This window comes from Lissotriton helveticus, chromosome 5_1 (genome assembly GCF_964261635.1).
Source record: "Lissotriton helveticus chromosome 5_1, aLisHel1.1, whole genome shotgun sequence".
Lineage (NCBI taxonomy): Eukaryota > Metazoa > Chordata > Amphibia > Caudata > Salamandridae > Lissotriton > Lissotriton helveticus.
In genome coordinates, this window is record NC_136065.1 from 868865511 (window position 1) to 868891055 (window position 25545).

The 25545-nt window shown below is 46.8% G+C and overlaps 1 protein-coding gene across 2 annotated transcripts in view; it reads right to left on the reverse strand.

Moving 5' to 3' along the window:
* Positions 1-25545, reverse strand: part of GHITM (growth hormone inducible transmembrane protein) — a 296117-nt gene that overhangs the window by 262230 nt on the left and 8342 nt on the right. For both annotated transcript variants that reach the window (XM_078643354.1, XM_078643353.1), the window contains exon 2: positions 17157-17344. In XM_078643354.1, the coding sequence (XP_078499480.1) occupies positions 17157-17288 (132 nt within the window). In that variant the 5' untranslated portion in view covers positions 17289-17344. The remainder of the gene's footprint in view (positions 1-17156; positions 17345-25545) is intronic.

Here is a 25545-nt window from a genome sequence, read left to right on the forward strand (position 1 = left end):
AGTAACATGCCCGCAGTCAAAAACAATAGTGTTTATGTAGCAGCTTATTCAACCATCTGAAACTGCCCAAACTCCAGTCAATGAGTTAAGAGTGCTCAGCACTCCTCTTCACCCAAAGCCCACCACAGCTAATTACACATTATGAACAAAAAGTAAGGGGTCTGAGATAGATGTCATTAACAGAGGAAGAACAAACAGGGAATGGGTTACCTGCTCTGATAGGATAGCACCCCGAGACTAGCCCTCATGATGCCGACTCTGACCTGGAGGAGCTACCTGCACTGTCAAAGACAGAGAACCAGAAACCTGCGTCCAGCAGAACCCTCCTACATAACAGAGTTGGTCCCTTTTAAGGGCGACTGAGTCTCTAGATCAGTGGTCTTCAAACCATTTAATACTGCCCCCCTACCCCATGCAAAAAAAGAAGAAAAAAAACACACACATGGGCCACCCCCTCAAACTTTTGCACATTTATACTATTAAACTGCCAATGTTTAAGTATGTATAGTCTTATTTTAGCATTGCAGGTAAGTTCTGCAACTGTTTTAAAAATGCAATTGTTTGCCAAACATACTATTCTGGTCAGGGAGGCCTAACTAATGTGTAGTGAAAGTATCTATAGTGTGATTATTAGAAATGGGGGTGGGGGGGGGGGGTTTGTTGAAGAATATTTAGAGTCCCTTCCCTTTTGACACATTCTCCCAGCCAGCCAGGATAGAAATGACAAAAGAGGTTAGTGATGGCCCACTACAGAGCACGGTTATCAGCATATGCTTCTTTTGGCTAGAGCCTGGTGCCCCCCTGGGATCACTTTGAGGCCATCCCAGGGGGCCTGCACCCCCGTTTCAAGACCCCTGCCCTAGATTATGGTGTAAAACGTGGACCCAGCGCCTGAGGGTTAAATCGGACTTGTGGACCCGCAGCACCTATTGTGCCATTCACTACAGTGGCAGTGCAAACTTGGCTGCAAGCCTACACTGTGTAGCCAGACTGCTGTAATGTAAAACTTTCAGTACGACCTGGTAAAATAACCCTTTTTGATAGATATAAAGCTCACTTTTAAATATTAATAAGTAACGACTATGGAAGACTTGCAGCCCAAAAGGTACAGTGTATGATATTTAAAAGTGGACAGGTAGAAATTCATATAACCGCCTCCTTACAATGACAAGACCCAAAGCGCGGTTTTCACTGCAGCAGGCTTAGCTGCCCTATGTAGAAAACCAGAGTACAGATCAAAATACTAATAATGTATCTCGGGAATGAGACCTGCACAAAAAACAAACAACTATTTTTAATAGTTACTAAAAATCTAATTCAATGGCAAAGTCACCTTTTACCTGCTTCAAGATCCTGGACGCTTATTTACATTAGCTTTCCAGCTTCTCCTAGCCTGCACTCGGCCAGAGTAAGGAGTGAATGAGGTATAAAATGCCTCATAGGAGCAAACAGACCGATCTGAATGGGCAGAGAGGACTCGTCAAAACTCCACAGAATATTCAGAGTGGATGTTGTGGGCATACTTTAACACCACATTGTAAAATCCTGCTTTAGAATTCTGTTGAGCCACATATAACACTTGGGGCACACCTGAAAGGGAAAGAATAGGAAGCCAAAACAATTATTATGTACCCCCTTTCTGGTTGCCGAAGGGCACTTGTTAGACCTGGTACCATTGGCGCGAGTCTACCTTCCATTTTTCGCTGTTGTCTACTCTGTTTTCATATGTTTTTGCTGGTTAGATGCATTAGGCACTGTGCCACTGCTATTCAGTGCCACAGTGCAAGTGCTCCCTACTGTAAATTACTGTAATGGATTAGTGACTCCATGATTGGCTTATTTTATTTACTCGCCAGACCCTAGTACAGTGTACCATGTGTACCATGTGTACCCAGGGCCTGTAGATCAAATTCTGCTAGTGGGCTTGCAGCACTGATTGTGCCACCCACAGAAGCAGCTTTTAAAGTGTGTCTCAGGTCTGCCATTGCAGAGCCTGTGTGCAGTCTAGTATTGCCAAGTGCACCCACTTTTTTTTCCTTTTTTTTTTTCTTGAACATTTTATTGCAGCAGCAAACAAAAACATGCCTTGGTACAATGCAGCACATTTCCTAACATATAATCCACTCTGTGCGCCCACCAAACTTCTTACAGAGCCATTATGCCAACATCCCGGTCCTGGCCGGCGGCGGCAGACAGTAAAACATGAATAACATTGCAATAGGCGTGGAGCCAGGGGTCCCTAAGTTGTGTCCTGTGTATGCATCCCACAGTGTCATGTTGCCCTAGCCTGCGCACCAGCTATATATCCTCAGCAGAAACCTTCACTGCCATCCCTCGCACGCGCCGGTACTATTCCTTTCAAAACACTCATCGGACGATACAGACATCTGAAGTACTCCATGCAACGTAGGGGGTAGGCCAATCGCGCAAGGCGTCAGACATCTCCAGGGGACTCATCAGCCACTACAACTCCCATGCCACGACCATTCGCTGACACCTCCTCCCTCTCACTCACAGTACCAAGCATGTATGTAGTATATAAGCCCAAACATTTTTTAGGGGGGCTCCTAGGCGGAAGCAGCTCACTATATAATTCAGACTGTGTGGAACAATACATCATGTCACGGGAACATTGTTGTAGCGTCGGGACAGGACCCCTCACCCAGCACAGTGCTATTCTTCTTTTGGCCATTAGCAGCCCCATGTCGACCAAACTACGTATTGCCTTTGGCAAAGGCTTGGTGTACCCCAAGAGCGCCATCAGTGGATCTGGTGTGAGTACAGTTTCTACCTCCCTTCCCAACTCCCCGAATATATCCTCCCAGTAGGAGTGAATTCCCGGGCAAAGCCATGCTAAATGTAGAAAATCAGCCGTTGAAAATTGGCATCTCACAATTGGCGTCACCCCGCAAGCCATATCTACATAGCCTTTCGGGGGTATAGTAGGTCCTATTAAGAAACTTGAAGTGGACAAGCCTGTGCCTGCCATGAAGTGATATTTTCCTGGTGTTCATACAACAGTAGGACCACTTAGCATCCTCCAACTGTATATTCAAGTCCCTTTGCCATGCAAGCCTAGTTGCCGTGTATTTATGCTCCCTGTGTGACATGGCAATCTTGTAAAGAGTAGTAATTATCTTGAGGGGTATGTAGTCTTAATAATGTGTGTTAGCTCCAGAACCTCAGGGGGCTCTTCCATATCCTCACCAAGCAATGCCCGAAGGGCCCTGCGGACCCTGTGAAATTGGAATTTATTGAGGAGTGTGCCTCCTTCCGGAGCCTCTGCAATCTGCTCTGGGGTCCGAACCGTCCCGCCATGAAAGTGATCCCCTGCAACCACCATATTCAATGCACGTAGCGCCTGAATGATGCCCCTTTCTGTACAAGGTCCCAGCCATCTCAGCCACCCAATAGGCATTGCTGGGGAATACAGTAATACACCAGCTCGATTCTGTAGCAGCCAATGCCACGCATGTCTAGTAGAATTTAAGGAGTCCAGAATACCAGTCCTACGATCTACTGGTTCAGTTATTACAGCCGGTAAAGGTAGTGGCTCCGCAAACAGTCTCTCCATACGCAGGAAGAGGATGTCTGCCTCGCCATGTATCCAGACGTGGAGTTGGGCTCCCTGTGCCGCCCTGTAGTACAATTAAAAATCCGGCGCACCCAGACCACTTAAGTGATACGGAAGTGTAAGGACACCCCAATGCATCCTAGCCTGTTTACCCGCCCAAGCCAATCTCAACATGGACTGTCTAAGCCTATGGAAGAAGTGGCGCTGTAGCACTAAAGGTTTGTTCGTAAATAGGAATAAGAGTCTAGGCAAGACTACCATAATCGAAATACGCCCCATGAGGGACAATGGAAGGCGGCACCACAGCTCCACATCATCCTCCAATCTAGCCATGGCCGTGCCATAATTGTCCCTGAATACAATCTCTGTATCAGTGTGTAGCCTGATGCCTAAATATCGGACAGAGTCTTCAGTCCATTGCAGGGGGTATTCCATAGCGAATTCTCTGGTGGCCGGAGCAAGAGGGAACACAAGCGATTTTTCCCAATTAACCTTCAGCCCCGACAGCTCCCCGAAGTGTATTACCTCCATAATGACTGAGGTCAAGTTGTTTTCAGGGTCTCGCACATACAGGAGCGTATCATCCGCATAGGTTGACACAACTATCTGTACGTCGGAAATCCGACACCCTCATTGCCATGGTACTCCCGTAGAGCACAAGCCAAGGGTTCAGCTACCAAGGCGTATAGCAGCGGCGACAGGGGGCAACCCTGCCTGGTACCTCTAGAAATAGGAAAGGGGTCTGTGACAAGGTCTCCTATGCGAACACGAGCCGTAGGTTTATAATATAGCGTCCCTAACAACTGTAGAAAGACCACCCCTAGCCCCATTCTCGTCAGCACTTACCGCAGAAACGCTCACTCCACCGAGTCGAATGCTTTTTCCATATCCAGGAAAACCACTACCGCTTTGTTCTCCTGACGCACGTGCTGCATCGTGCCAAAAACCGTACGTATATTATAAGTTAGGTTTCTGGAAGGAATGAATACCACCTGCTCTGGGGCGACTAGAATGTGGGACATGAGAGCAAGTCTAGTAGCCAAAACTTTAGCGAACAATTTAGTGTCCACATTGAGAAGGGAGAGAGGTTGGAACAAACTGCATTCGTCAAGGGCCTTACCAGGTTTAGGGATGGCAACTAGTAGGGCTCCCCTCATAGATGCGGGGGGGGGGAAAGAGTGCCAGTAACACACATATCGTCAAACAGGGCATTTAAATGAGGGAGCAGTAGCTCTAAAAACGTTTTGTAGAAAGCCACGGTTAAGCAGTCAGACCCCGGGGCGCTACTAGCTTTCATACTGCCCAAAACCTCCGTAATCTCGTCCCTCTCGATCGGGTACATTAGGAGTTCCCTGTGCACATCCGGGAGGAATGGGAGCCTTATATGTTCCAGATACTCAGAAATCTGCTCTTCCGTCCCATCAGACCGGGACCTTTACAGATCCGCGTAATACTGTCTGAAGTGATCAGCCACCTCAGCCTCCTCCGTCAGTATTTCCCCGCTCACCGCTCTGATTTCAGAAACCTGCGTCCAACCTCAATCTCACCGTCTACAGTCTCGTCCCCTCTAGAGATCCGTTGCTGCTCTAGCTCCCTAAGTTTAGATTCTAAGTCAGACAGCCTCTTCCGAATAGCCTTAAGCACACCTGAATGTTTAGCCATTGCAATACCTCTAATGTACACTTTAAACGTTTCCCAGACAGTCTGGAAGTTATCAACTGAGCCAATATTGGTAGCAAAAAAGGTCTCAATGGCGACAGCCATTTCCTCCTTAAATAACGGGTCCAATAGGGAGTACGGGGGAAATCTCCATGTGAATGGCGGCAAGCTCTTCCTAGGGGTATCCAAGACCAGTACCACTGGTGAGTGGTCAGAAAGCGTGCGTGATAATTTCATACAGTCTCGTACCTGATTCATCAGAGAAGTGGATGCCATCCAGTAATCAATATGTGTGTGTATATATTGTAGTGCACCGAGTAATGCGTGAAGCCCCCCCTCTACTACTACTTCTCGTTCGCCACAAGTCCAAACAAACCATAATTTGGGGGACTCGTTGCAGCACTTTGAGCCCTGCGTGTTGGTGGGGAAGTCAGGGGCTGGACCCAGAAACCGGCGTTTACTGCGGCCGTGATCGGCCCGAGGGAACCACAATCCCCACAAATCTTAGCGGCAGGAAGCCGCTCTGACCCGCGCCAGGAGGGGCATAAATCCACGGCTACCCCCGGTGGAGCGGGGGGGACTCGTTGCAGCACTTTGAGCCCTGCGTGTTGGTGGGGAAGTCAGGGGCTGGACCCAGAAACCGGCGTTTACTGCGGCCGTGATCGGCCCGAGGGAACCACAATCCCCACAATCCTTAGCGGCAGGAAGCCGCTCTGACCCGCGCCAGGAGGGGCATAAATCCACGGCTACCCCCGGTGGAGCGGGGGGACTCGTTGCAGCACTGAGCCCTGCGTGTTGGTGGGGAAGTCAGGGGCTGGACCCAGAAACCGGCGTTTACTGCGGCCGTGATCGGCCCGAGGGAACCACAATCCCCACAATCCTTAGCGGCAGGAAGCCGCTCTGACCCGCGCCAGGAGGGGCATAAATCCACGGCTACCCCCCGCGTCGCGGGATCGCGCGCGGGTCGGCGCCGGGAGAAGCCCGGGACAAGGGCGGGGCCGTCTGCGGCCGTCAGAGGCCAGAGGAGGCCGGGTCGGGTCACCCCCCCTTCAGTTTCTGATTCTAAGGTACTGTTACCCATTGACTTTTACTGGACACATTAAGAAGCTCCTCCCTGGGTTGTTGATATTGTACAATACTTCCTCATTGGTGATAGCCCCAACGATATGCCTGGCAAAGCGGACCTTATAAATCTCACCCCCCAAGGTGATCTTCTTAAGGGAACACTGGACACGTACTTTAAGCACGTTATACCGCCCATTGCAAAAGACATAGACAGAATAGAACGATCCCCGCTTCTAGATAGCTCTTTTGCTTTGGGTTCTCCGCCTCAGTCAACTAATATAGCCCCGGTAATATCACTACTGGATGAACTTAATCTATTATGCAAAACCTCTTATAGTCCTCTGGTTCCAGAAAAAGCTCCAACTTCCTCAACTTCTAATGTGAGAATACCTACACAGGCCTTCACATTGTTGGAGCTTGAAACAATGATGAAATCAATCATAACTCCGTTGACTGATAAAATAACTAGTCTAGAGGAAAGGCTTAGGGGTGTGGAGGAAGCTATAAAAGCTACAAAAGCCAATTCATTTGTTACCAACTCTCCAGTTACTAAATCTATGGCAGGACCTGTACGATCTCAGCATCCAGTCCCTAGAGATACGCCAATTTCTAAAGATATAAATACCCCAAAAGCTGCTAAAGCCGTTAGGCCATCTCAATCTTTGCACCTTAGGGCAGGGCGGAGTAAAGACAAGTCTAACCAAGACACTTTTCCCCACAAAACTAACCACTTAGACTTGCCACCTGAGGCAGTACCCATTGTGAGTGTTCTCTCAGGAATACCTGAACTTCCGAAGGGAAAACTTGAGAGACAGCAGGACCTAAGGAATAAGGTTGTGTATTGGCTCACCAAAAATAGACCCCTGCCCTCCTATTTAGACGGGACCATATTAAGTGTCCGAAGGGTGGGCTGGTTGGGTCCTCTCACAAAAAACATTGCGGGCGATTTGGTACTTGTGAAGTTTAAACATAAATATGTCGTACCATACCTCCAATCCCGGCAGCCACAAATAGGGGATGGTCCCATATCAGTTTGGTCTTTAAGTGACTTTTACCCCAGAACAGTTTATGTTCCATCATAATGTCGGATAATATGGAGTAATTTCTAGATCAGCTTTGGTGATTAGAAATAGATATTGATGGAATTTGGTTTTAAGAAAAATTATGTAAACATGTATTGTGATTTTATGGTTGATTAATTTTACTGTACTTTAAAATTGTCTATGTATACTTTTATGGTTTCTATATGAAATCGAAATAAAGTTTTGAAACGAAACCATAATTTCCTCCAGCTTTCTCACAGCCGCCGCTGGGTTTCTAGGTGGTCCCGCAGATCGATCTAGTTCCGGGTGCCTAACCAAGTTGAAGTCCCCTCCCCACAGAATCTGGGTGTCCCCATAGTGGCTGATAACCCTAGCAACGTCCCCAAAAAACTCAGGACAGTCATAGTTGGGACCATATACATTAACAATGAGTAGGTCTAAGCCCTGACCAAGGCATTTGGATATAACGTATCGGCCATCAGCATCCGCTCGAAGCAGAGCAAGTTCAAGAGGTGTCTTGGGGTTAGTCCAGGTCAACACACCCCTGGCATTAACCTCCAGGCCTCTGGACCGTAGCATAGGGCTAGTTTGGGGAAGATGCGCTAAATCTATCTTCTGTCTATTTAGGTAGATCAGTGCCTTCCTAAGCTTACGGTGATCGTTAAGTCCCCTGACATTCCAGGACATTACTCGTATACCGCCCACCTAGGCAAGAGATATCGTGGAAAGAGTGTGTACGAGCGCGCAGTGTACCATATGTACGACAAACAACCAGCCCCCTGAACAACCCCCCATGGAAAACATCCCCCTTCTCCCCACCTCCTCCCGCCCACAGCAGACCTCCCCAACATGGCCGCATGAATCCCAATCAGATTCCCCTTCCTCCCCATCCCCCCAGGACTCCAACCCCTATATAAAGAACAAAAACAGTGCAAGGCACACGTGAGCGGAGGTAGCTCCTCGAGTCGAGCTTCAACAGATACCAACAGCAATTCAAACCAGCCCGTGTCCCCGAAACAATATTTTCAGCATGTGTGTAAGAACGTCTTCCCCTCCAGCAACCAAATAAGCGGGCCCCCAGCCAATCTCCTCAATAACTAACCATAGCTCGTCGCCAGAAGAGGACGGCAGGATCGCAGGCCTCAGCTCCGAAGCAATGTGTTCAGTCATGTCTAGGCAAACCTGCATTCCGCTTAGAGCCGTATACCTTGGGTCACAGCAACACCATGTTAACAAGGGGGAGCTCAGCTTTAAACCCTTCCATACTAGATCACATTGTTGATCGTCCAGCATTACCTCAGACCCCGATCCGAAACCCCGCCTCCCTGCAACCCCCAGGTCATCCCACCGCCCCGTGGGACAAGGAAATTCCCTTGAGGAGAACTAAATAAAATACACTTAAAAATCAACACCAATAACAAGATATACGTAAATAAAATGAATTCATACAATTTATTGAAAATACAAGAATTAAAAGCGTTAAAACGAGTGGACCCGTGTGAGGCCACTCAACACAATTGAAAATATAAAGAAAAAGAGTTTAACATTCAATATTGACCAGCAAGATTGAAATACAGAGACAGGAAGGCTGTAAGACATAGAATTTGTACAATACTGGTTGTATATTCAGACTCTATTTCTGACACCTGGGTTATGTACACCAAAATACAGTATATCAACAAAGATGTCTGGGTCATGAATTATACTAGGTGGTGCGTCGACGTGTTTCGGTGGTTTTTCTCAATTTTGTCCACCTTGGTCAAGACTACGTTTGATATCTGTCGTGGTGCGGGGTCAAATATAAATCACCCTTAAGATCGATTTCAGGAAGAAATTTGTTTTCCAATTATTATCCTTATCTGAGTATAGTTTATAAATTCCTATATCTAAGATATCGCTGTGTGTAGAGTAATCCTGATGCTGAAAGCTTGTGAGCGTTGAATAAGGGCAATCCAAAGTGTTATTTCTCAAATGAGCCTTTTTTCTTTTTTTTCTATGTTATTTAAAAGCCAGAGGCGACTAAGTCTCGTCCTTGCACTATAGACTCTTGTTTTACTGGTCAAGTGCCAGGGACTATATATTTCTCTGGTTGCTTGAAGCCCTTTGGTTAAAAATTCAGGGGCGCTTACGTCATGTCCTTGCGTTTTGGGATTGTTTCCCTGGTATGACGCGAAGAACTGCCTGCTTCTCTGGATACATGGACCGCCCCGACATCGATCAGATCAACTCATCAGTCCTGGTCATCCAGCGAGTCCCCTGCCGCCTCTTCCAGCAGCAATCGCTCCGGGCTATCCCGCCGCTCCTTTGTCCAGCTCTTGATGGCCTGCTGCAGAACCTTGGGGTGTGTGAAAATATGCGATCTCCCCTGCTTGTTAACCCAGAGCTTTGCCGGATACAGCATGGCGTAGTCCACACCCAAAACCTGGAGCTGCCTCTTGAGCGGGATGAAATATCTACGTGCCTCCTGCACTCGTGCGGTGAAGTCCGGGTACAGGGATAGCTCCGAGCCCTCATATCGCAAGATCTTCTTCGCCCTAGCAACACGGAGAGCAGCATCTCGATCACGGTAGTTAAGTAGCTTCGCTATTATCGGACGCGGTGTAGCGCCCAGCGGAGGTCTAGGGCCCAGGGTTCTATGTGCTCTCTCCACCACAAACATCGCTGAGAATACATCGTTGCCCCATAATGACACGAGAAGTTTCTCAACAAACTGTTCCACATTTCCTGTGGCCGTAGTTTCCGGAAGGCCAATAATATGCAGGTTGCAGCGACGGGAACGTGCCTCGATATCTTCCGTCTTGTCCTGCAGGACACGGAGAATCTTTCCCAGCTGCTTATGGTCAAGAGGAGTGTGGGCCTCTTCAACTTCAGTTAGGTGCCGTTCGGACATATCCAGTCTATCCGCGTGCTTATGAAGGCATTCTGTCCATTCTGTACGTGAGGGCGTCCATTTTTGTGCCCAGGGAGGTGATGCCACTTTGCAGAGATTTCTCCATTGCTTTCAGGATACTGCATATGTGATTCGGGATCTTCATGTACTGGCAGCGTCCTCCTAGCTTCCCCACCCGGGGTGGGGTCTTGAGATTTGGATCTTTTCTGGTCAAAGGGCAGTTTTGTCTGGGTCTTATCTCCTCTGCCCATAGTTACTGGGAAACCTTACTCCCGCAGAGAGGTAATGGGCTCCCACATTCCAATTGATCCCAGCCTGTCAAGTAAGAAAGTCCTGCTCTCGGCTGCCTAGCCCAATCCTCCGCAGGTGCCGCCTTAATCCTTCAGCACTGCTAGCTAAGACTCTGGCTCCACAGTCCTCACAGCGTACGGCAAAGCTCCTAGGGCTGAGTGGGTCACAAAGCGGTCCACGCACCAACATCCAGCGTATGACCAGTAGAGCTGTAGAGGCACTCCAAGGCCCCGGTCCGGCCGCAGAACACCTGCTTCTAACCCAGCACGGTAGGGCGCCGATCTCGCAGGCACAGCGTCGGGCGCGTGGGCTCTGTAAGTGTTGGGGCTATGAAGATGGGGTGCGGACCACAGACCCCCACGTGCTCCAAATCGGGACGCCAGGCGGGGTGGAGGAGGCCAGCTGCTTGCGTGCCCCCTTGATTCAGTCCCCAGACCTCGGCTGTTTCCACGCCCCCCAGCCGCAGTGCAAAGTCCTTATGGTGCACTTAAAACAGGCCCCCAGCCTCCAGTGATAGCAAGTGCAGCCCAGCGGTGGTGCCGGGATCAACCTCTCGCTCACACCGATCTCCGCAGCTGAAGATCAGGTCCGGGTGGCGCCGCACAAGGTACGACGTGGCTTCCCTTAGCACAGGCCCTACGTCGTCCCTCGCTCTCGCGCTCACCTCAGCGCAGCTCCCGGGCTCCCAGCAGGATGTAGCCCAGTCTCCTCAGGTTTCCGGGGTACTCCCACCGGCTGCAGTATCAGTCTCCGCACTCCCGATCTCCAAGGCGGCAGGCTTTCGCAGTGCGCACTCGGCAGGCCAGGCGGTAGCCGCACGTCGAGTGACGTCTCGAGTCGTATGCCACTACTAAGGGTCGGGGATTCACGGCCTAGTCGCAGCCTAACCTTCCCCTCTTCGTTTCTCGCTTTTCCAGCTGCGGGACACAGGTCAGAACGTTCGGCAGCTTCCTCCCACCTTCCGATGCCGAAGGCGTTGTCCTGGATAAATCAAAGTCACATTAGCTGCAGGATAATTAATGTATATTGCGATGACACGGCGGAGCTCCGGGCTCAAGCGGCCATCGCATTCATGAGTTAGCTCCGCCCCCAAGTGCGCCCACTTACCAGTCCCTAAACCTTCCCATTTCGACATGTTAGCCACCCCTAAGGTAGGCCCTAGGGCAGGGTGCATTGTATGTGAAAGGTAGGACATGTCCTGATGTGTGTGGCATGTCCCGATAGTGAATTACAGCTAATTTAGTTTTTCACTACTGCAAGGCTACCTGTCCCCATAGGCCAGAATGGGCAGTTTGATTATAACATCTTCTAATCCTAATTGACCCAGGGAACATGGTAGAAAAACGAATTTAGTATGCCTGAACTCAGAATGATCAAATAAATCTTTCAGTAAGGTTGGTTTTAACATTCTGTATTTGAGAATACCACTTTTAGAAAGTAGGTATTTTCTTGCCTAAACCATCCAGCCTGCCTCTGCCAGGTTGTGTATTGCATGACTGGTTTGTGAGTGACAGGGGCTGAGGGGGCTCCAGGAGGCAGGCTGAGTCAATACTAGGCTGAATAGACTTATCTGCATGGGGAGTGGTGGGAGGAGTAGCACCTGGGCCTGAATAGGGCTGTGCCTGCCTTCCACAATGCTGGCTCCAACTCCTGTGGTGCGTCTGATTAGCCTGACCCACACGGACAAAGGAAGAAGTTGTGCACTGCAGAATGCACACAGAACTGGTTTGGACTAGGTACAGACACTCTCTGCCTTTAGAGACAAAGGATGTGTGTGTATAAAAAGGGAGACCCAGACCTCAGAACTTTAGATCATTTCTGGACATCAAGAGGGACCTTTTGCCAAGGAGAAGAACCAGAGAATCTTCAGGAGTTTTTGACTTCCCCTGTGCCAGTGTTGCATTCTGGGGTTGGCCTGCAGTGGTTTCTTTATTGCCAAGGAAAGGAGAAAGACTTTTATTTGCAACTTTCATCATCTTGAAGAAGAATCTCCAAGGGCTCGAACTGTGCTTGCCTCCTGTTGAAGTCTCAGGGATACAAGACTTCACCACCAGCTCCCCCCTCAATTTCCTTGCTGGGAATTCTGGCTGCAGATGCCTGCGTGTTGTTGGGAGCTGGAAGCGTGTCTCCACCGCAAGGGTCGCTGTCGCATCACTAGATAAGCGTGTCTCCGTCGCAGCTGTTGGTCGTCGCATACCCGGAGAAGTGTGTCGCAGGTCCTGTTGTGGCTCCAAAGTTACAGTCGCCGCCGGGCATGTGTGCATCGTCTTCACATTGTCGCATCGCATCAAGGTGCCATCTTGTTGCATCGCAACCGGGACGCACCTCGAGATCGTCGCATCACCTCCTCCCCGGTAAAGAACAGACGCATCGCTTACTTTGTGCAAGCCCAGGGGAACAGATGCATCGCTTCTCCAGAAGCAAGGAAACGACGCATCGTTCTCCCTGTGAACCTTTTGCTTATCTTGCATGATGCATCCAAAGGTACTTTGCGAGAAACGTGTTGCATTTATCATCTACAGTGAACGGAGTTATTTCTACCATCTTAAAGTCATTTTCTTAATACTGTATTGTGGTTTTTTGGAGTTTGGGTCTTATGTTAAGTCTATATAAAGAATACTTATTTTTATAAAACCTGTGTTGTTTCCATCTGTAGTGTTTTCACTGTATTACTGTATGTGTTCACAAATGCTTTAAACACTGCCTCTGAGATAAGCCTTCCTGCTCGTGCCAAGCTACCACAGGGTTGAGCAGGGGTTAATTTAGGAGTGTAGCCCCCTTACTCTGACTAATAGCAAGGGTCCATATTTGGACAAAGGTGTAAACGATTGCCAACTAGAGACTCCCAGTTCTAAAAGCGCCGCTTTTTTCTTATCAGACTTATGTCCCTGGGTTTGTTGTAGGTACAGTGCCGGCTTCAAAATTGATTTTTTTTGCTAGCTAGGTGGAAGGGGGGGGGGGGGGGAGACGACACTGGAAATTTCCCTATGGTTCTCCTACACCCAAGCACAGACTTCAGAGCCCAGGTTTTCTGTGGTCGAAGAATTTCGCTTGAAAATCGCCTGACATGGCATTTCTGGGCCTGTTTGCAGTAATGTAAACAGGAGCTACTGAATAGGTGAGTAGGACCTATGAACTTTAACCCCGTTGATTAGGGAGTGCTCAGAAGTCACCCCCATCCACTAGCTGGTGCCAGGAACAAAAGTAGCATGCCAAAACACCAGGACAGAATAGTTTCGGGACCTGTGGAAGCTCAGAAGAAGACTGGGCCCGCTGTCTCTAACCTGAGAGGAGCCCAAAAGAATTGAAACTGCTCCCTCTTGTACCCAGGACAAGGAAATGGACTCCAATTGTTAGATGGCTGCCTTACAGTGTTGCTGGAGGTAGACAAGCCGCAAGAAGGCTTTTCTTGGATGTATCCAGCTGACTAGTGGTAACTGGACCTGTACTGGTCTCTGCCTGACACACGGAGTCTTAAGTTTCTCCCCGAGTGTCACAAATGCACTTTTGGGATTGGGACTTAGTCTTTTGAGTCAGAAGGTAATGTCCTTGACTAGGAGGTACTTAGATGGTTATCTGACCCACACTCCATTATAGTCTGCCTGAAATCACACTGTTGGGGCACGGTCTACAGAGACCATTGACACTTGCGCTTTTTGGCACTATTTCCCCTTAAATAATTAATCATTCATACAGGTGTGCCCCCTTATTGGATTTTTGTCAATTCAGTGCCAATCCGTTTATTACATTTGACTCTTTTTTTACCAATTCATTATGGGATTTGTATTGTTTTGCAGTTTGACTTTATTACTGTTTTAATACTTTATAAATACTTCATACACTGAAATAAGCTGTGCCGTCTGCTCTGTGTCATGCCAACCAGGGGGCTGAGCTCAGGTTAATTTTGTGATTTGAAGGTTTACCCTGACAAGTGTTACGATTATTCCTTACGGTGAGCAGTCAACTTCCCAAATTATAATTCAATTTATTACACACATCCATTGCAAGTGCTTCAGCACTCCAGTCCTGTCCTCGGAAGCAGTATCAGAGACAGTCACCCGGAGTTTGTTCTGGCAGGCAGGCTCTAGCATTGCTGATGGTCTTGGGGTTGTATGTAGGCCTGCTTCTGGACGTCAAGCTGTGATGTCAGAGGCCATGATGCCACTGTGGGAACTTTTTTGGTGGTGGCAGAGCTCTGACTCCGCTTAGGCTGATGAGACAGCCGAGGGATTCACACAGATCCAGCAAATTGCACAGTGATGCAAGCAAGTTTAGCCAATTCTTCACAACTTACAGTGGTGTGATCCACTTGGGCACAATGTTCATGTAAAGTATGTAGCACACACGATTAACGTGCACTGGGATGTTAGGGTTAGGACTAAGGTTAGCGTACAGAAGTGGAACTTTACAAGAGTGGGCCAGAAGGCCTCCACTCTTGAGACACAGATAAAAAGGCCCTGTCACAACAACTGATTTGCTAGACATGTTTAAGCTGCCACCACTGCTCGACATAATGAACTCATGACAGGGAAGGGCGTCCCTTATTAAACTAATGAGCACCTGTTTTGTGCGCCCCTCCATGTTCTGGACAGATCCAGAAACCTTACTCATGTCAAGAGAAAGACCTAGGCCTTAGAAGACATACAAGATTAGCATGAGGCTCAGTCCACAATCAAGCACTCAGGCAAGGGGAACATCACTGTGGACAATGCAGGGAACATTACCATTCCAATATATGTCCAATAAAAAAAGTGAGGTATGGCTGCAGTTTCTTTACCAGCACACTATCTAAAAAGGTTTTATACATTTCCACATTTGAACAATATTCATTGTTGAGTTTAAAACTCAGTAGAGGATTTATCCTTTTCAAGACTAGTCGTAAATAAGCAAAGGACTAGGATTGTAACCATGTTGATGGAAAGTGCAAACAATTTTAATGCATGATGGAAATTTACTATACAAGTATTTTGAGTGTCAGCATTGGCAAAAGTTCTCACTTCAGGAATCTGTTTGGGCATGAGTTAAGTGAAAAGTCTAAAGAATAAACTTCTGCCAATGCTAAAACTGAAGTACTTGGAAAACCAAGGTCAAGACGCAAAGCGAAACATGAATGGAAAATCCCAGAGCACAGAATTTCCACAAGATCTTACCCTCATTTAAGAATAGTCAATATGTAAATCTAAATATTAGGGAGCATAACTTATTGTAGTAGGTATCTTGTTTAATAGTTTCCCAAAGCTTGTTTAAAATGTCTCCTCCGGAGACCTATAAAATTGGTTTGGGCATCAACATGAGCCTAGGGCTTTACCCCCTTGCGGATTAAAATTTTGAATGATATTCAGATTATAAGAAAAAGCCCAGCCAAGATAAGGGTATAATCTTACGGTTTCAGGTTTGTCCTGACCTAATAACCAACTTCAAGTAGTGTTTTTTTTCCTGCCTTTAAAGGCTACTCTTACTTTTTAGAACACTGATCTTCAAAAAATGATTAGCCTGGGAAGTGATCTCCGCTCGCGGAGTTTTCTGCACTTCGCGGAGTGCGGAAAACTCCACTCCGTGTAGTGCAGCATAGTTTTCTCCTCACTTGGGGCCGCTCTCGGAACTCCGGTTAGTTTTTTTGTCACTTCGCGAACAATGCCCAGGCGTAAATGATTTGCAGCAAAACAATTCAGCTCAGTTAGAGCTTGTTAGAGACCTATTGGGGTCAAGTCATAAGGACATCGACATCATCAGCGTTCATCAACATGTGCACGGAACAGGACCCTATTTTAGGGGGAACATTTTTCAAATGCACAAACTGTTCTGGTGAGTATTGTAAATACAAAGAAAACAGTAAAGGGGCTAGGAGACATCCTTGGTTCAATCTATTGTGAGTTCCAATTCCTATTGATAATCTTCTATTCACAATATTTTACATTGTGTAGCCGAGGATAACACAATTGGCAGATACAGGAGATTCGCTGGAATGGCCACAATAAATAACCTTCCTTGTTTGCAGGGATAACTCCCCTTATTTGCTCCAATACAGTACTCACTCTACTTTCACGTAAGTACCGCACTCTTTTCCTTTGTAGCTAGGTTTGTAATTTGCCCCTTCATATACACGTGTCAGTCCCAGCTATTCTGGATATAGGAGAGTAAGAGACTGCTCTTCATTGTTCTCTGCCCAAGTAGAAGCCTCAGCAGATTCCTCTTTCAAGGACAAAAGACTCTGACAAAGCAGAAGCAGACTGTGTGCCCATACTGCTGAAACTCACTGCTGCCTATCGAGCACTCTGATACCCAGATGAGCAGTGGATTCTGCTCTGATAAAAAATGACACTCTCATTTGTAGTTTCACAGTACACTACATCATCTGTGTACGCAGTAGTTTCCACGAGTACTACAGGGTTACCAAATAATTACAAGTCAACTGACCACTAAATGGTTTTAAAACGCGTTGGTAGGGAGAAAAAAAGAGAAAGAATCCAGATGAACAAAAACGTTCATTCAATACATTAAAGCAAATAAAGGATTCTAGGGTTTGATTCCAATTATGAAGTTTAAATTTAACAATGATGAAATAAAGACAATGTCATGTGTGCAAAGCTTCTCCAAGATAAAAAAAGATGAGCTACATAAATCATCACCTCACCTGATTAGGTTGCAAAAGCCACCGACTGTTCTTCACACAAGTATTTCTCAATGCTGGCGAGGCCTGTGTTAGGGCCGATTGGAGACCATGTGAAGGCAAGGCACGTAGGCATGCTACCCGTGCTAGCAGCATGGTTTATCTTTAGGCTGCACAGCAAACTGAATAGACACAAAGCCAAGTTGCAAAATCTAGACAAAACAAAACAACAAAATTAACAGAAATAAAATGTAGAGCAGTCATCAGCCACATTTTAGATCATAATTACTTTTCCATTCAGAAAATTGAAAATGCAACTTAGTACAAGTTCTTATAAACTGGTAAAACAGTTTGTGCCACTACAATAACAGATAAAGGAGTTAGCAAGCAAGTCAGCTCGCAGAGTAAGAAGAAACATTAACCTAAATGTGTGCACCTGGTGGGAAAGAAACACATTTATCTACATCTGTGCCCTGTTGTTCCAATATTGCATTGGCACAAACGATCTAGATCAGGAATCTCCAACCTTTTCTGTACCTAGAGATGCTTATGTTCAAGGAAAATGACCACGAGCCACTAACATTATTAGTGTTGTAATAGAGACCATGTCAGACAAGATTATATTAGTAGCCATCCCATGTTTTTAATTCTGTGATTCAAAACTGAATAATCGTCTTTTTTAAAATTACTCGCATTCTTGCACGCATAATCACCACACTCCTGACTGGTGTTCATTTGCTGTAGGAGACGTATCTAGGACTGCTGTTTCGTCTTCCCTCTGATTGCAAGGGGGGAGGACACCACTTCCTGTTTGAAACTGCTTGGCGGTTAGCGCTCTAGCAGCTGGGTCTATCGGGGCTATTTAGTCCTCGCCCCCTAGTGAGCGCGCAGCGGTCGCGCGCAGGGGAGCCGAAGCTACGCCGAAGAGTAGCCAAAGAGTGGCCCGTCTGCGCCCGTCCGCGACTGGACGGGGCCAGGGGCCACTCACCCTGCTCCTCTCCCGTTCACGATGGCCACACATGCCGGCCCTCGCCTCAGGTACTCCTCACAAACGTTACTAGCTTTCCGCCCCCTGGGTTCCCGAGAATGTGCCCATAACAGCTGGCTATGTTCAGAAGGCCCCTTTTCCTGCTCTGTCTGTGGTTTTCAAGCCACCTCCAACACCATAATAACAGGTCCTTTACAAACCATCAAACCAGAAACAAAAGGCTGGAAAAGCTTCCTCCTAAATGTTCGATCACTCCCGCGTCATTGCACTGAAATATGGGACAGCATCCATAGCCTTGATCCGGAAATATGTTTTCTCACGGAAACTTGGCTAAAGCCACATACGGTACCAACTGTTACGCTAGGAATTCCTTTAGGTTACAAAATATTGCGACAAGATCGCCCGGTAAAAACAGGTGGCGGTACTGCCATAATATATAAAGATAGCCTTCGCATCACAATAATAGAACAAGCCTTACTCCCCTCTATGGAGATTATGATCTTCAAAATCAACACCAGAACTAAAAACAACTGGAAGGGAGCCTTAGTATATCGACCCCCTGGTCCCAATACCGGCTTCTCACTAACCTTAACTGAAGCACTCGCCCCACATTTGAAGGAGGGTGAACGTTTCATCTTACTTGGGGATTTCAATTTCCATGTTGATGTACCAGAGGATCCTGATACCAAGCTTTTTCTATCCGACCTTGCCCTTCTAGGCCTACATATGCGGAACAGTGGCCCTACCCACAGGGGAGGACATACCCTAGATCTTATTTTTTCTAATGCCCCATTTATTCACTGTCATTCTCCCAGATCTGTGCACTGGTCTGATCATAGCATGCTGGAATTCTCCATCATGCAACCAACCAAACCTTCTGATCCTTCTGTTAATCTGAGCATCAAACGAAGACCTTGGCACAAGATCACCCCAGAGGCATTCGTAGAAGCTTGGAGTACACCGATTTTTTCTGACTCTGATAACTCCGAGTCGGCCCTAGCCAAACTCAACAACACTCTTCTTGACACCATAAACCTCCTAGCCCCACAAAAACTAGTCAAACAACCATCGACCAACAAAAAGGAAACCTGGTATACTGAAACGTTAAAATTAGAGAAACAAAAATGCAGAAAGCTAGAAAAACAATGGAGAAAAAAAATCACTCCAGTGAAAGTAAAGAGCTTTACCAACAGGCTATTTCCTCCTACTACAAAAATATCAAAAAGGCAAGGAAAACCAGCCTCCAATTTCACATTGATGAAGCTGATAACTCAACTAAAGAACTATATAAAATTCTTCGAAACTTCACCAACCCCTCAGCTTGTGAAAGCCCTGATACCTTCTCTCAGGAGTTGTGTAATAATATCTCACAATTCTTTGAAGATAAAATTGATACCATATATAATAAAACTCTGACCAACTACCCCAACAACATAGAGACTCCTAGTGCCTCTAGCACTCAGTCTAACTCTCATACTTTCACTGACATCCCTGAAATCACGGTGGATGATATAAGATCACTACTCAATAAAATAAAAACTGGATCTCCTCTTGACCCTCTCCCCCCCAGAGTAATGAATACTCTGAGTACAGCTCTCTGCCCCGTAATTCAAAAGGTCTTAAACCTTTCTTACAAAGAAGGTAAACTCCCCCAGCAATGGAAAGAGGCAGTAGTGAATCCTATCCGGAAAAATTCCACCTATCCCTGGACAGAACTCTCCAATCTTCGCCCTATCTCTCTTCTGCCCCTCCTGAGTAAACTAGCCGAGAAACATGTTAACACCCACATGTCCAGTTTCATAGAGGCGACAGGGGGCCTGGACCACTCACAATCTGGGTTCAGGCCCAACTACAGCACCGAATCAGCACTCCTCTCCGTGACCGACAACATCAAGATGTCACAGGATAGAGGAGGCTCAATGATTTTGGTGCTGTTACACCTGTCGGCCGCTTTTGATACTGTGTCTCATAAGATTCTCATGAGCCGTCTAAAGGGAGTGGGCATTGGAGGACAGGCCCTTTCTTGGTTGGAGAGTTTCTTGTCCGGGCGCTCACAATCCGTCAGCTTGGGACCCTATCGTTCCTCCTCTAGGGTGCTCACGAAGGGGGTGCCACAGGGCTCATGCCTAAGCCCCACATTGTTTAATGTGTATGTGGCCCCCCTTGCTGAGACTGAGGAAATATGGATTCACTCCGGTGTCTTACGCTGACGACACCCAACTCCTCTACCCTTTCCATTCTCTCAGCGCTAATGTCAGGGAAAATTTCGCCGAAGGAATGAGGGCTATCTCCAATTGGATGGCTTCCAACCGTCTCCAATGTAACGTTGGGAAGACGGAAGTAATGCTTTTTGGAAAAGCATCTATACTATGGTCCCCTGATTGGTGGCCCCTGGACCTAGGTCCTGTACCTTCCCCAAAATTGACAGTAAAGAATTTGGGGGTGAAGTTAGATCAAAATCTAACTTTAAAAGAACATGTGAACGCGATCGCTGGGGCATGTTTTCACACCATTGGACTACTGAGACGAGTCTTCCCCTATCTCCCAGACAACTACAGAAAGACCCTTGTTCAGACCATGGTAATAAGTCGCCTTGACTACTGTAACGGGCTCCTGATACAAGCTAACGAGGATGCCATAAACCGTTTACAGGTGGTACAGAATACGGCGGCAAGATTGATTTTGAATGCCCCTCCAAGAACCCCCTCCAAGCCTTTACTAAGAGAACTTCACTGGCTCCCAATACGGCAGCGTGTCAAATTTAAAATCTGCTGCACCGTCCACAAGTGCCTGTTCGGGAACAGCCCCAAATATCTGAGTCAAAAACTATACCCCTACAAACCAGATAGATCCCTACGTTCAAGTAACCAACTGCTGATAAAAACCCCTCTTGTAAAAAAGACCAGACAGGGTGGCCGTGCCTTTTCTTTGGTAGGGCCTACCCTCTGGAATAACCTGCCCTTCAGCATAAGGCAAATTTCTAACCATCTCGCCTTCAGGAAAAAGGTAAAAACTATACTGTTCCTAGAAGAATAATTGGATCGTTCTGCTTACCAGATCACAGCTCATCTGTTACAACCTCCCCAAGACTACATCTAACGAGCAAAGCGCGGAGATACCCCGTAAGGGGTCTATTCTTGCGCTATACAAGAAATTAAATAAATTAATAATGCATGATTACCAGCAGTGAGCACCCCAGTGCATCATGCAAAGTTGCCAGCACTACTGTAAAAAGTTTTTTTCAATTTGGAACGCCTCTACATGGGCATTCCCCAGCAACCATACCTACAATGTGCCAGGCACCAGGCTAATATTACACGACTTTTCACTCAAATATAAGAATTAAATATATTTTGGAAATCTGTTTTTTTCTAAACGTCAGCTTATAAGTTCTGAAAACACACATTGTCATCGTGAAGATACCTTTCAATTATGGGATACATATAGCTAATTCACCCAAATAAAAGCTTCTAATTTAGTATGCTGTGCTGCACACTGGAGAGCTACTTGCAGGTAGCTGGAGAGCTACTAGTAGCTCACAAGCTAATCGTTGGAGAAGCCTGATCTAGATAGTGCTTTTGAGCCAGTGAAATTAAACTGAAGAAATGTTGTTTCAATGCTCTAAGGTTTTTTACTTAAATTGGGGAGGGGGACATAATTGATTCGCAGAGACGAAAAGACTAAGTAAAAGGTGATCTAGTACAACGATACACCAACTACCACATTTCATAGGCCTCAAAAGGGAAAGCACAGACTGCATGAAACAATATTTTTTTTTTTACGTATTGAAATAAAAAAAAGTTTTTTTCAACAACATGATTCCATTGCCTTGGGTTATCCCTTTTTTATGTTTTCATTAGTTTGAAGAGCTTCAACCATTCCACGGTCAAACACTGGGAATTGGGGATGGGAAAGGGAGAGTGGCAGAACTACCAAGAACACTGTAGTAACAAAGGGTATGAATCCCAAAGAAATCCCTAGACTAACTCACATAGGCTCACACCTACATTTTAAACATGTCCAATTACTATTTTTCTATTTATTAGGAGATGTGCAACTTTCCCAGATATATTTTTGCATGCAAAAATCTACAATCGATGTTCCACCCATCAAAATGATACATTAAATTTGGTTTGCACTGCCTAGTCCCCCCCAACAGTGAAAATATCCATGTGAAGGTAGAGAAGTCATGTTCCCTGCATCCTCATTAATTTTCAGTCTGTTCCCCATTTCCCACCGGAAGTGGATTCACTTCTGTCTGTGACAGGACTGTTTTCAGAGTATGAAATTGTATGCAAATGATTGTGCCTATCCACACACTCGAGTTTGTGTGCGTCTTTACTGCTATTTGCAATTTTGCTCACAATGGAATACCCATAAGACCAGATGTATTCACACACAAAATGTCCTCGGCTCACGAAGTGAGGATATTCGCGTCTCCAAACAGTCAATGTTGAGATCACAATTTTAATCCCCAACTGAATTAAACCAAAGAATTAAAAGTTAAAAAAAAAAAAAAAAAAAAAAGAAAAGTGAAAGAGGTTAACTTCACAAACTGGAGGTGCTTGTCCACTATCTACATCCCTGAATATCTGTGGTGCATGACGTCTAATAAGCCACATAACTACGGCAAACTAAGTGTCAACTAAGCCGCCTCAGTCAGATCACTCATACTAACAAGGCCTAATTGAAAGATGCTTCATCCTACCCTACCGCCCCCAGGTCGTCCAGCACACCGGAAACGCTCTCCAGCTCATCCGACCCATCGTTAGCAACCAGCGTGTCCGGTCTCCTCCTGTATTCAAGGTACAATCCCCAGAAATTCTTGGGCCGGCTTTTGGGTGGTAATAGCTCACTGTAAATCTCTGACTGCGTGCAACAGCAAGTCAGGTCTCTAAGCCACTGCTCTGTCTTTGGTAAGGGGCCTCTCATCCAGCACATAGCCAGCCTCCTCTTTGCCATCAACATACCCATATCCATCTGCTCAATTCTTGAAAGACCTCATTGCAATATTGGAACACGCCTGGGCACTCCCACGCCAGGTGCACAAAACCTGCCCTCTGCCCATTACATTGTTCACAGGACGATCCCTCACGCAATCCGAAACGGTGCAGCCGCTCCGGGGTGTGGTAAACCCTATTGATAAATTTGAAATGCCCAAATCTATGCCTACCATTTAGTGAGATTGACCTTGTGCTAGTGCAGCAGTAGCGCCACATGGCATCATCAAGTGGTGTGTCTAAATCATGTTGCCAGGCTAGGCGCGCCTTACTATACCACGCCATCCTCACGGCTATAGTTATCTTATACAAAGTTGAGATAATTTTCTTCGGTGTCTCGGTCTTAATTACATATGAGAGTTCTAGTAGGTCCGGGGGCTCCTGTAGATCGTCACCCAATTGCTCACGCCAGGCCTCCCTAATTCTGTGATATTGGAAACGTTGCAGGACAGAGGGTCTTAGGTCCTGCACTTCCACATCGGATATTGTCTTGAGGTACCCGTCGGCAAACATATCTCCCGCCGTACTTATACCCAGTGCTTTCAATGCCGTGAGCACACCCCCGTCCCTGCACGGGGCTTGCCACATGATCCATTTTATCGGCATTAACGGGGAGTACAGAAGTGCCCCCGCATGATACTGCAATAACGCATGCCAGGCATGCCTTGGCGAGTTTAATGAGTTTAGTAGGCCTGTGCGCCTATCTGTAGGTTCAAATATAACCGCCGGGAGCGGCAATGGGGCAGGAAAAAGGCTTTCAAGCTTAATGAAAGGCCCTTTCTCCCTGTCATGTATCCAACTATGCAAGTGCGCACCCTGCGCTACACGATAATATAATTCAAAATCAGGAGATCCAAGGCCACCCAACTAATACGGTAGGACCAATATTTTCCACTGCACTCTGGCCTGTTTACCAGCCCAGGCTAATTTTATCATCAGTGCCGTGAGCAGAGTGAAGAAGCACCTTAGGAGCACCATCGGCATGTTCATGAATAAATAAAGCATTCTAGGTAAGACCACCATTTTCATTATCGATATCCTGCCTAGTAAGGACAGAAGCAAACCTATCCATATTTCAACATTATCTTCCAAACTAGCCATAGCTGTGCCATAGTTCTCACAAAACACCGTCTCATGATCAGTGTGGAGTTGTATCCCTAGATATCGCACAGAGTCAGTGGACCATCTCAATGGGTATTCCATCTCGAATTGTTCTGTGGTGCTTGTAATAGGGAACGCAATTGATTTGCTCCAGTCAACCGTCAGGCCTGAAAGAGCCCCGAACCTCACTACCTCTCGCAATAGCGGTGTCAGGTTTACCTCAGGGTCCCTGGCGTACAGCAGGGTGTCATCAGCATAGGTTGTTATGACTAGTTGATAAGTGGGGAAATTAAGTCCCCTGTGGGAGTGATATTCACACATCGCGCACGCCAGAGGCTCGGCAACAAAAGGTGTATTGTGTGGGCGATAAAGGACAGCCCTGTTGCATGCCCCTGCATATCTTAATAGGTTCAGTGATACTGTTACCAAGCTTGATGCGCACGGACGAGTCATTATAGAGTACCGACACCATCTGTATGAATACAGAGCCCAGCCCCATCCTCTAGAGTACCGCCGTTAAAAAGGGCAACTCTACCGAATCGAAGGCCTTCTCCATGTCCAAGAACACTGCCATAGCTTTCAAGTCCGGCTTGTGTGCTGAATAGCTCCGAATACCGTGCGTAAGTTATACCTAATATTCCTGCCCGCCACAAATCCCGCCTGCTCCGGCGCTATCAGGTCCGGGGCCAGCAAGGCCAACCTATTCGCTAGCACTTTGGTGAATATTTTGGTATCAACGTTCAGAAGCGACACTGGTCTGTAGGAGCTGCACTCATCTGGGGGCTTATCAGGTTTAGGAATTGCAACTATTAGGGCTTCCCTCATTGTATTCGGCGTCTGGCCCGATTCGCACGTATCCGCAAACAAAGCGGACAAGTGTGGTAGTAGTAGTTCCAAAAACGTCTTATAAAAACTGACTGTTAGTCCATCAGCACCTGGAGCACTACCCGCCCTCATCCCTCCAAGGGCGTCACGGATCTCGTCAAATTCTATGGGCTGCATTAGGAATTCACGCTGCATGTCAGTTAAGAACGGGAGCTGTATATTTTCCAAATAGTCGAGGATCTCCTCGTCGCTTCCCGTCGCGCGTGAGGCATATAATTCAGAGTAATATTCACGAAACCTTTGCGCAACCTCCTCCTCTTCTTCGAGAAGTACCCCCTCTTGCGATATAACTGCCTGGACCGATATTTTACGCCTCTGCTGTTTAACCATATTAGCCAATACTTTACCCGGTCTATCTCGTTTACCATACAGCCTGGCTGTCGCGTATTTGCCCATATGCTTCACCTCCGCATCCGCTTCTACCTGGTATTCAGACAAT